The sequence below is a fragment of the Condylura cristata genome, unplaced genomic scaffold (genome assembly GCF_000260355.1).
Source record: "Condylura cristata isolate star-nosed mole 26May11 unplaced genomic scaffold, ConCri1.0 scaffold00010, whole genome shotgun sequence".
Taxonomy (NCBI): Eukaryota; Metazoa; Chordata; class Mammalia; order Eulipotyphla; family Talpidae; genus Condylura; species Condylura cristata.
This window is the reverse complement of record NW_004567111.1, coordinates 58,590,243-58,602,166: the sequence shown is the minus strand read 5'-3', so window position 1 is coordinate 58,602,166 and position 11,924 is coordinate 58,590,243. Positions and strand designations below refer to the sequence as shown.

The window sequence follows — 11,924 nt, the reverse complement described above, 5'->3', positions numbered from 1 at the left end:
ATTGTTGAGCAATATTCCATTGTGTATATGTACCACATCTTTTTAATTCAGTCATCCACTTTTGGGCATTTGGGTTGTTTCCATGTCTTTTCAGTTGTAAATAAAGCAGCAATAAACATGGGGGTGCAGGTGTCTTTTTGAATCGGTGTTTTTTTGTCTTTTGCGTAGATACCTAGGAGTGGGATTGCTGGGTCATAAGGAGGCTCCATGTTTACCAGTTTGAGAAACCTCCAAACAGTTTTCGATAGTGGTTATACTAGTTTGCATTCCCACCACATCCTCGCCAACATTTGTTGTTGCTAGTTGTTGTAGGGTGTGCCATTCTCACTGGGGTGAGGTGGTATCTCATTGTGGTTTTAACATTCATCTCCCTTATTACAAGTGATGTTGAACATTTTTCATATGCTTGTTGGCCATCTGCATTTCCTCTTTGGAGAAGTGTCTTTTTAGCTCTTCTGTCCATTTTTTGATGAAATTGTTGTTCTTGAGTTTTTAATGTCAGCAATTTATTTAGAGAAAGTATTGAATGTATTTAATATTAAGAACATTTATATATTACTTTTTTCTTTTAGGTTGAGTATGAATTGCAGTGAGATCATCTGTATGTTTAACAATATGGGAAAGATTGAATTTGAGGATTCAGCAAAGTAAGTATTTATAAAAATGGTAGTATACAAGCCTTTAGTGTCTGACAGTTCAAAAGACTGATAATTTGGTTACACTTTTAAGAGACAGAAAATTTATGTACATGACAAAAATGGTGTTTAGTGTAAACATGATTCAAAATATGTAATATATATGTTACGAAGAGCAAAATAGTTTCATTTAAATTCTATGCAAGTTAAAAGATCTAGAAGGCTGGTCAGTATTCAGTGATATGTCAAAGTTATCTTTTTGCAATTCATTCATTTTATCAGCTTTGAGCTCTGATTTTTTGCTAGGAACTATCATCCTACATATGTAATGATTACATATATGTAATGAATATACCTCATAGTATATATAATGAATGGTATATGCAAGCAACAAAGTGTATACTTGCTATTATAATACTATGTGCAGAATTTAAAGGATTATAAAATGAGGGAATGGTTAGTTCTTTTGATGGTAGCAGGGGACTTGGAGAGAGATTTTATTTTCACTCATCCATGAAAAATGAGTAACTTTTGCAAAGGAGGGCAAAAAGAAAAAGGCCTTTTAGCAGAAAATGTATAGACCTGCAAATAAGTTATATTTAGAAATTTCTTTTTTGTAATTTCTGCACTTACAGATTTGATAGTTTAAGTCTATGTGGATATGTAAAAAAGAAAGAAAAATATAATATGAATAATAGTCAGATGTGGGTTAATGACTACTGAATAATATACCCAAACAATTCAGACTAATGGTGATTTTTAGCCTAGGTGGATATTTCTAGTAATTACTCAGGCTTATACACTTTACTGTTTCAACACTTTATTTTTAATGAAAAGAAGTAATAACTTTGATTTAAAATCAGACCTATAAACCAAATCAAATCAAAATGACTTCTCTTGATAACTATCATCCACTACTTATAATCAGATAATTGTACATCAGAGAATGTACAATTTCTTTCTAAAGCTGTTCATTAAGTATGCCTCTTTTGATTTTTTAAAATTCTTGGTTTGTTTGAAGCTTCAAATGGGTAAAAATTTCTTTTTGGGTACTAAAAATGTTTTAAAATTAAATTTTGGTGATAGTTTCACAACTCATTAAATTTAGTAAATATTACTGAAATTTGATTTGATGAATCAATAAAGTTGTTTTTAAAATTTCCCCCAAGACACTTATATAGCTTACCTGCTTTGTTAGTGTCACAGTATTGTTATGTAGAGGTGGATTTAAAAATAATTGTAAAACAATTTAAAGTAGCCGCCTACCTCTATATTTTAAAACAGATGTAATTCCCAAGAAAATGAAATTGGACAGAGTGTTCAAAGGAAATATAAAAAGGAATTTTCTTGTCTTGACACCTACCCATCATCACAAAAGAAAAATGTTGATATATCTGTTCTAACTGATGAAGCCCCACCAGCTCCCTTGCAACAGGAAACCAGTAATGCTCATTTAGAAGCAAAAACCTTCCAGCCACAGAAAGAGGTTGTCGCAATAACATCCCCTAAAACTGTTGCTGCTCTGCCTCAGATGGGATCTAGCCCCGATGTGATAATTGAAGAAATTATTGAAGAAAACCTGGAAAGTGAGTGAAAATACAAAAACTAGTAAATAATATATTGTAATGATATCTATATTTAAAAACAGAATTGGTACTTTCTGTCCCACTGCTTAATAGAAATATATTGCTGGTATATTTGCACACTTCATTCTGGGTTAATGCCTGTTGATCCCATGCCCTTGCTTTCATGTTTTCCAAAGCTAGGATAATTTTTATTTATATTTTTGAATGCAATAATACAGCTAAACTTTGAGGTTTAATATTTGTTATAACGTGGGTATTTGACTGTTCATATCCCATATTTAGTTCTTGTTTAAAAGGTAAAAATGTGTAAAATATATTTAAGGAAGCAATCTTATGACTTTACCTTTAAATTTGAGGATAACTTCTCTTAAATCTTTTCTGAAATATAATCTTAAAATTGAACTGTCGGTGGCCCTCCCTGGTGGTGCAGCGGGTTAAAGCACAGCACTGAGAAGCTAAAGCCACTTCCACATGAGTTTGATTCCTGCCTGCCCCGGAGGTGACCACATGGCGTGGCAGACCTCTCCTGACCTGCCCGCTGCTCCCCTCAGCAGTGTACTTCGTCGATCTGCCTGTTCTGCTCCCCAACTGTCTCTGGTGAAGCCTCTTGCAGCCCCTGAGCCTCTGACCTGTACCCCAGTTCTGTATGCACAAATAAAAGAAAAAAATTTGAACTCTCAGGCTCTCCCTGGTGGCGCAGTGAGTTAAAGCACCACATTATGAAGCTCTTTGAAACTGCTGCAGCACGTGTTCGATTCCCCCGCCAGGGAGCCAACCCACATGGGGAGGCAGACCTCTCCTGACCCGCCTGCTGCTCCCCTCAGCAGTGTACTTCGTCAGTCTGCCTGTTCTGCATCCCACTCTGTCTCTGGTGAATCCTCTCACCCACTACAGCTCTGGCCTGTACCCCAGTTCTGTAAGCATAAATAAATAAATCTTTAAAAAAGAATTATAACACAAATTGAACTGTCATTTATTTTATAACATTTAAATGATTCATAATTATTTGATTAGATTTCCAGTGTTGGTATCTTCTCCATTAACATGAGAGTAGATATAATGTTTAGCTGTTCACCTTTGGGACCAGGTTCAAGATATGTTTGGTTCTTGGGTACCTCCCAGTATTTGTTCTATTGGTTAACTCTCCAAAATAACATTTTTTACTTTATTGAAGTAACATTGGTTTAGAACAATTAGTTTTCATATGTATATCATTATGAATCAAGATCTTTATATAATATATTGTTTCCCATTAAAAATCCAGTGTTACCCTTCACTATACACCTGACCCCTTTTACTTATTTTACTCACCCCACCACTTCTCTTCTAAGTAACCATTAAGTGACCTTATAATCTAAAAGCTTATTTTTGTTTTGTTCATTCATGTGTTTTGTTTGTATATCATCTGAATGAAATCATACCATTTTGCAGACTGAAAATTTGAATACAAAAAATGACAATACTTTTTCTCATCTCAGTGAGTGAGTTAAAACTACTTTTTAAAAAGTATGCCATTGTCAATATAATAGAATTATTATAATTGTTTTATATTTATTTTGTGATGCATATTTCACAGATGATCTTGTGGAAACACCTAGATATCCAAAAATACCTCTTAAGAAAAAGTCGTCTATTCCTTTTGGATCAAAAGCAGGTACTTTCACAACTCTCTGAGCTTAATGTACTACACTGTTATTGATCTTAAGGAAGAGATTAGAATTTTACTGATAACTAAAACTTTTAATACTAAAAAGGTTTGACTGTGATGAAAAAAGATATTTCTGAAGCTTATTACACTTCTCTCAGCTGTCTCCTTATTACGTGTGTTTATTTCTTTATCTTTAGTGTGAATATGAGTATTCTTGGTAATCTATGTTTGATAATTAGAACTGTTTTTATCATCTATGTTGATATGTAACATCTATCTATCATCTATACTTGATTGTCTCCAGTTCTACTCCTCTTGCTTTTGTTATAAATCATCTTATTAAATAAAACATCTACACTATTCAGAATCAATATAGATTTGCTAAAATACCCTGTGAAACTTTTCCCCGACCTGTATTTCTTGCCATTCAGTCCCTCCCCCATTCCAAAGTTAACTTTATGCTTATAAAGATACATTACTTTTCTAATTTTGTTGTTTATTACACAAACCGTAACATACCATACACATTGTTCTGTTCTTATAATTCTTATAATCTGTAGATCTTTTCACACCAGTAGAAAAACTTTGCTTATTTACAACTATATACAAAACACTTCTCACTGTCTTCACTCTACACTTACTCCTATCTCATCCAGAATTCCAGATATGTTTATAAATAAACTCTGAAGCTTTGTTTTAATCCAATTGTTCTAACATATACTCAGACTTTATATTTTAACTACTGCATGAACTGTGATTCTACCTTTAATGTATTTTGCAAGTAAAATATTTTCAGTCTGATCACTAAATAATCCATTTTTGAAACTGGGGCCTATTTACCTGTCTGATTACTATTTGGATTTTTGGCTTTCCTAGATCCTAAGCATTCTACAAGTGGATATTATGTCAGTTTTTGTGGTTTATTAATGTGATTTAAATATTCTTATGCAGGTTCTCCAGAGCTAGTTTTTGTGAGCCATGTGATACATCCCTGTCACTTCTACATTCGAAAGTATTCACAAATAAAAAATGTAACAATATTGGAAAAGAAGGTGAATCAATTTTGCAATAAGAGTTTACACCTTAATCCTTCAGACGATTTGGAGCTAGGTAATAAAACAGTACTCCAATTAAAAGTATCTAGATTGTGCAAATATTATATAATTTGACCAAACCATAGACCTTTTTTATAACAGATTTATACTGTAAACACAAAAGCTCTATAATTACTTAGCATAAGTTAAGTTTTATTTAGCTATGTTAAGCAAATATTAAAACTGACTGTTGAGTGAGATATATACAAAAACTCCATATGGAGTGATATCAGGTTTGTTTAAATTACAAAACCTGTGATGAACTGTATATATGTCCCCTCAGCACCACCAGAAGCTGATTGATCCTCTAAGATGATTCTTCATAGCATGACTAGCCCTTGATGTCTACATGTAAATGTTGAGGATGACATTGAATAATTAAATAATGTGCAGGAAGATGATGGCATCCATTTTATAGGGCCATATAGAGGATCATTGGTAAATAGTCTGACTAAATTTAAAGGTATATAGAATTACGTATGGTATAAAATTTGCCATAATTTAGATTTCTGTTTCAAATATGTTCCCTATAATACTGTTGACTAAGTTTGTATTGTACTTTGCAGTAAGATAAAGTAGATTTAACTTTCTAATAGAATATTTTGCTCATTCTGTTAGTAGCAATCAGTGCACATAAATAATAATAAAGTACTCAATGTTTATGGTATTATTAGTACTTAAAGTCTAACCTTCAGCTCATGTTTGCATTTATCAGTATAACAGACATTTGTGGTCATCATATATTTTTGACAAAAATGAATAATTTTAAAACTTAAAAAGTTTGAGTTATGAGTAGCTAAGAGAAGGTAGTGTTAATTTGTTAACTTAATTTTTATGACTATAAAATATTTCATGACCACAGGATTTAATACATGCATCAAATAAATAGTTCAGAGCATTCAGATAATGTTCTAAGAAAGCCCAAAAACCATTCTTTATTTTAAATTGTTAAGGTTAATTATTTCAAGGTAAATATACATGATTATATACTCATTGCTGTTTTGAGAAGTTGGTTAAAAAGAAATGTGATAGGGGCCTCCCTGGTGGTGAAATAGGTTAAAGAGCAGCACTGTGAAGCTCCCTGGGCAGTCTCTTCACGAGTTTAATCCCCCTACCTGGGAAGTGACCCACATCGCGTGGCAGACCTCTCCTGACCGGCCCGCTGCTCCCCTCAGCAGTGTACTTCATTGATCTGCCTACTCTCCTCCTCACTCTGTCTCTGGTGAATCCTTTCACTGCCCCTGCACTTCTGGCCTGTACCACAGTTCTCAGGTGAATCCTCTCATTGCCCCTGTACCTCTGGCCTGTACTGCAGTTCTGTAGACGTAAGTAAAATAAATCTTTAAAAAAAAAAAAAAAGATATGTGATATACTAGAGCCTCCCTGGTAGCCTAGGGATTAAGTCTCAGCGCTATCACTGCTAAAGCCTGAGTTCTATCCACTCAGAGCTAAACCACATATGGCACAGCAGCCCTCTCCTCCTCATCCACTGTTTCCCTCAGCAGTGTATTTCAATAAATCTACCTGCTCTGCTCCCCACTCTGTCCCTGGTCAATCTTCTCACTCCCTCCCCACACACCTTTGGCCTACATCCCAGTTTTTTTATACAAAGAGATAATTAAGTTAAAATTTTTTCAAAAAGAAAAGTGACATGTTGCTTTAGGAAGGTATTCCCTTGTTCCTTTTTCCTAGTAGTGTTCTTCAGCATAAAGAGCAACAAATGGTGTTTTAAAAGGCTTTTATATATTGCAAGAAACTAAATTCTGTTAAAGCAGAATTTAGTTTAAAACTAAGAATAATGATTATGTGCTAGATAGCAAAGAAAGGGAAGAGTGCATAATCTGAAACCAAAAAAGTATTTTGGTTGCTTGGTTCAATTTAAAGGTTTTAAATTAAATTAACTTTAAAGGTTGCCTTGCTATGCTTCTCAGTTATCCTGTTTTTATTAACATATAGAAAAGGGATTTTAAAAGTAGCATCCTTCTGTGATATGTGACTTAGTCATTGAGAACTGTATTTTAAGACAGTCTGTGTCCTCCTACCACTTCTAACTAACTATATGGAATGGGCTAGGTTTCCAACCTCTTTTTGCTTAGATTCTTTACCTATATGATTGAAGCATTGTTTCCACTGGGTTTGTTTGGGAAGTTAAATGAATTCAAATATAAAACACTGAGAACATTTGTTGAGCTCAGCAATTGTTGAGTTAGCAATTAAATTCAGACCTCATTGTTCTTTGATCTTTTATCCTCATTATTAATATTATTAGATAATTAGTTCATTTGATACCCCCATAAAATGTTCCTCTAGTACTAGATTTTTGGTTCGTCTTCCCTTTCTCTTACCTCCATGGTATATTAATTTGTTATTTTGTCTTTTTTTTAATAATGTAAGTTTATTTTTATTTTGTCTTTTCACACTGTGCATTTCATTGCTTCTTTATGCTTCCTCCTCTTTACCAAGAGAAAGTAATTGCTCACTCCTTTACTCTACCATTTTTACAAACTTCAGTATGTATATAGCTGTACATGTATGTGCATACATGTATTAGGATAGAGGGCCTTTAGTGTCAGTACAATATGCATAGTCACTTGTTTGCCTCACTTTCCTTTTTGAACACCTTCATGACAGGACAGTTTTCTTAATCTTTGTCATGATTCATAAAATATAGGTCCTTAATAAGTGGTTATTAAATAAGCTTATAAATTTCTTTTTATTAGAAACTGTCATAATACATTACCTTTATCTTAAAGCACTTGACTCAGTACTGTGTCTTCAATAAATAAACAGATGCCTTTCAATGCTGGAACTAATTACATGTTCATAAATTAGAACTTACTAGGTATTTTTTCCCAATAAACACTGATAGTGATTTATCATCCTCATTTAGGTGCAAGAATATTTGTCAAGAGTATTGAAAATGGAATGTGGTGTCGAGGAACTATCACTGAATTAATTCCAAAAGAAAGTGAAAATACTAGAAAACTTTGTAGTCCAACCAAATTCTCAGTCCGTGAAGTTGCACGAATACAAATATTCATGGTAGATTTTGGAAATTCTGAAGTCCTAATTGTCACAGGGTATATTTTATAATTATATGTTTCTTCCCTGTTACTTTTATGTGGGGGTGGGGGGAAGGGTAGCAGAGATTGAAGAATAAAGGAAATTAGGAAAGGGGTAAGAGTAATTTATCATTCTTCACTTCCTGAGCATATATCTTTTATTTTACTCTGTAATTTGTATAAATGCTAAATTAAAGTATTATCACTATACTTTGAAATAACTAGATGGGGAGCTAGAAAAGGAACTTTTTGATGTATCCAATTTAACTATTTTTCTATGTTGCTTCAAAGCAAGGAGTGATGCCCAAAATGTTCTCTTAAATAAAGTCATACAGTTAGCTTCCAGATGATTGATTAAAGCTTTAATCATATTTTTAATTTTAGCCATAGTGATTTTTATAATTTCATTAATACATAGTAAAGTGGCATAACTTTTAAAATATTCCATGAAATAAAGTAACTCTAGGTATTCAAAAATGTTTTCCCCAGTCTTTAGAAAAATAAAGCAACTAAAAATGTTTCTGTAGTTAGAACTCGTATTAACTATAGCACCATCATTTAATGTCCATTGAGTGAAGACATTATCCCCTTTAAGTTTAAACTGAGCAGGTATATGAGATAAAGGCAAATGAGTCTTAATATTGTAGATAGAAAGTGTTTGCTTATAAAATTTAGATTGCCTATATAATAAGAAAATATGAATGAGAATATAACTTTCTAGATGAGAATATCCTTAGAAATACATACCTTTTGTAATGGGGAAGCAAGATTAGATTTGAAACATTTTTAATAAATAGGATTTGAATTCTTCTTAGAGTTGGTGATACCCATGTGAGATCAGAACACATTGCTGAGCATCATTTAGTGCTAAATGACTTATGTCTGGTTCTAAGGAAATCTCAACCACACATTGAAGGACTCCTGGAAGACATCCAACCATTAGCACAATTATGCTCATTGAAAGACATTGTTCCACAGAATTCAGTAAGTGGGATTTAAGTCATTCTTCAGAGGCTAAATATTCCTATTTTAACTATATATTTCCAATCAGATTGCTGCATGTACACTCAAAGCATTCATTCTCTTGGAACATACATTTTATATAATATAATGAAAGGAAATGAATTTCAGTTTTCATAGTTGGAAATGTTCTTAATGGGAAATTGAGTTAAATAAGCATATATGAGGGTAAGGATAGGTTGATATCCAAGTAAACAACTAAATTTTTGAAGTTAAATAAACTTGGAGAGAAATATATGATGTATTGAATGTTTATTGTACTTCACTATTTCCATGGCATTGTTCATGTTTTGTTCTGCTTTGTATTTACAAATACTTATTTTTAAATATTCATAGTCCTTACATTATTATTCAAAAGTGAAATGCAGCAATCAATCTGAACACCTTATGGACAATTTGAGACTGTCTTTATAACATCAAGGGTTGATCCATGTACTTTGCATATGTAAAGACTGTCCTTGAGTTTGTGGCATCAGTTGTTTAATGGCTATGTTTAGTTAAGTGCTTTTGCACAATTTTTTAGTCTTTTAGTATTTTAAAGCTAAATCTAGACATTAGTATTTTAAAGCTAAATCTAGAGCATCATACCATTAGAGCTAATTAAAATTACTCAGTACATTGGAAATTTTACTTTTTTCACAGAATGAAGGGTGGGGAGAAGATGCTAAAGTAGAATTTTTGAAAATGGTAAATAACAAGGCTGTCTTAATGAAAGTTTTTAGAGAAGAAGATGGTGTGCTTATTGTAGATCTGCAGAAACCACCAACAAATAAAATAAGCAGTGATATGCCTGTGTCTCTTAGAGATGCATTAGTTTTTATGGAACTAGCAAGGTAGGTAACTTACTAAAACTTTACTATTTTATAATCTAAATAAATAATTTGCCTTTCTGGGATCCAGAGTGAACCTCAGCATACTCTAAAAATAATGCTGGGTTCTGTAAGTACAATTTCTCTAAAAACTGTATAAAGATAATCTGATGCTGAAATTATAGTAACTCAAGGTAAAAGTTATCTGTAGATACTGAACATTTTTTTAGATTCCTGTGTCTTTATAAGCAACTCTCCTAAGGTTTCAAGGGTTATAACTGTTCCTAACTTAAATTTCCTAATCTTTAGACTAAGTTTATGATCACCACACTATATTTAATGTGTGGATCTAGAGTAGATACTAATAAATTTAGATGACTAACATCAAAAATAGAAGATATTTTTATGTCTTGAGCAATTTGATTATTCTATAAGTGACCTAAGTAGCTTCCACTTTGGAAAAATAAAAGTAGAACCTAGAAGCTGGAAGGGGCTGCTGAATCCCTCAGCTGACCTCACTGTACTCTCCCATAAACTTCAGCTATCATAGCAGCTGAAAGAGTAGAAACCTTAAATCTAAGTAGAACATATAGTTCCAGCTTCACACTATCCCAGCACAAATTTGCAGGTTAATTATTGACTTTTAAGACTTGACATCTGATTTAACCTGCTTTGAGAGTTGAAGTTCAAATAAATGTAATATTAGAAGAGGGAACTTGGAATATTTGAGAGAAAAATCAGTACATGTACAAATCCTTTAAATGAAGTCACTGAAAGAAGAAATACTTTAATAAAATAGCTATTTATTCTTTCAATTATGCTTTAATTAGGTTTAGATCACAGTCCCCAAGAAGTCATTCTGGAAAAAATACAGCTTTACACTATCATCCACCTATTTTGCCTAAAGAAATGACTGATGTCTCCGTTATGGTTTGTCACATAAATAGTCCTAGTGATTTTTATCTTCAGTTGGTGAGTATATAATGTTTCAAAAATGACACAAAGCATTTTTTTCAAATATTAAATAAGAAACATGTAACAGAAATGAGTACCCAGTGTGAATTTTAAAGCAAACAAATCACTATCAACATTCTATAAATGTAAGTTTCTTAGTAACTGCAACTTTAAACAAGAGATTTCATGTTTCAGAGTAAATTATAAGAACTCTTCACTAAGCAAGTTAATGAAATATGGAGGGAAGAGAAAATGAAAGACATCTGATGTTTATCTTCTGAAATCAACAGGAAAGTACATAGAGCAGACAAGTCAAAGTAGAATAATAAAACCTGTTTCTGATCCTGTACATCTGAGAATTTATTGATTACTTGATCATTTTCTGAATTTGAACACCAGAGTAGATTTCAGATTAAAAAAGTATTTCATACTAAATTGGAGGTGTGACTGATGTGTTTTAGATAGCTGCTGCTACTAAGAGTTCATTCTTGACTTGTGTCAGTGTTTTATATGAATTAACTCACTCTAAGGAACATACTTTTTATGGGGATTAACTCATTAATATTCACAGCAATCCTATGAGAAAGATACTCTCCTCATTAACATGCAACTGTAGCTACAGGCAGGAAGCAATTTGCCTGAGGTCACACAGCTGCCATAAGGAACCAGTTTCAGAAACTGGACAGTACAGCTTCATTCAGGGCCTGTCAACTCACACACTACAGCACACTATATTGGTGCCAACAAAACTTAAGGAAATCTGTTTTGGGCATTAAATTAGGACAGGCTTGTATTTGTTGACTTTTTGTATTGAGAGAAAACACATAACACAAAACTTTCCCTTTTTAAACATTAAACACTTAATGTGTGTAGTGCCACTAAGTACATTCACAGCATTGTGGTACAACCATCACAACTTAATCATCTGCAGAACTTTTTCCATCATCACAAACAAAAGGTCTGTATCCACTGAACAGTAATTCCCAATTTCCTTCACGTCTCCCCAATACTATGATATATGCTGTTCTACTTCCTTTTTCCATGCCTTGTTATGGTATTGCCATTGTCAGTGAAATAAAAGAAATTATTTTGAAAGGATTATGTGACATTAGCTAG

General features: G+C 32.8%; 1 protein-coding gene across 1 annotated transcript in view; it reads left to right on the top strand.

Moving 5' to 3' along the window:
- Positions 1 to 11,924, top strand: part of RNF17 (ring finger protein 17) — a 134,328-nt gene that overhangs the window by 33,457 nt on the left and 88,947 nt on the right. Inside the window, exons 9-15 of the mRNA XM_012723193.1 lie at positions 573 to 647; positions 1,920 to 2,221; positions 4,821 to 4,979; positions 7,854 to 8,043; positions 8,841 to 9,009; positions 9,688 to 9,878; positions 10,685 to 10,826. Of these exons, the coding sequence (XP_012578647.1) occupies positions 573 to 647; positions 1,920 to 2,221; positions 4,821 to 4,979; positions 7,854 to 8,043; positions 8,841 to 9,009; positions 9,688 to 9,878; positions 10,685 to 10,826 (1,228 nt within the window). The remainder of the gene's footprint in view (positions 1 to 572; positions 648 to 1,919; positions 2,222 to 4,820; positions 4,980 to 7,853; positions 8,044 to 8,840; positions 9,010 to 9,687; positions 9,879 to 10,684; positions 10,827 to 11,924) is intronic.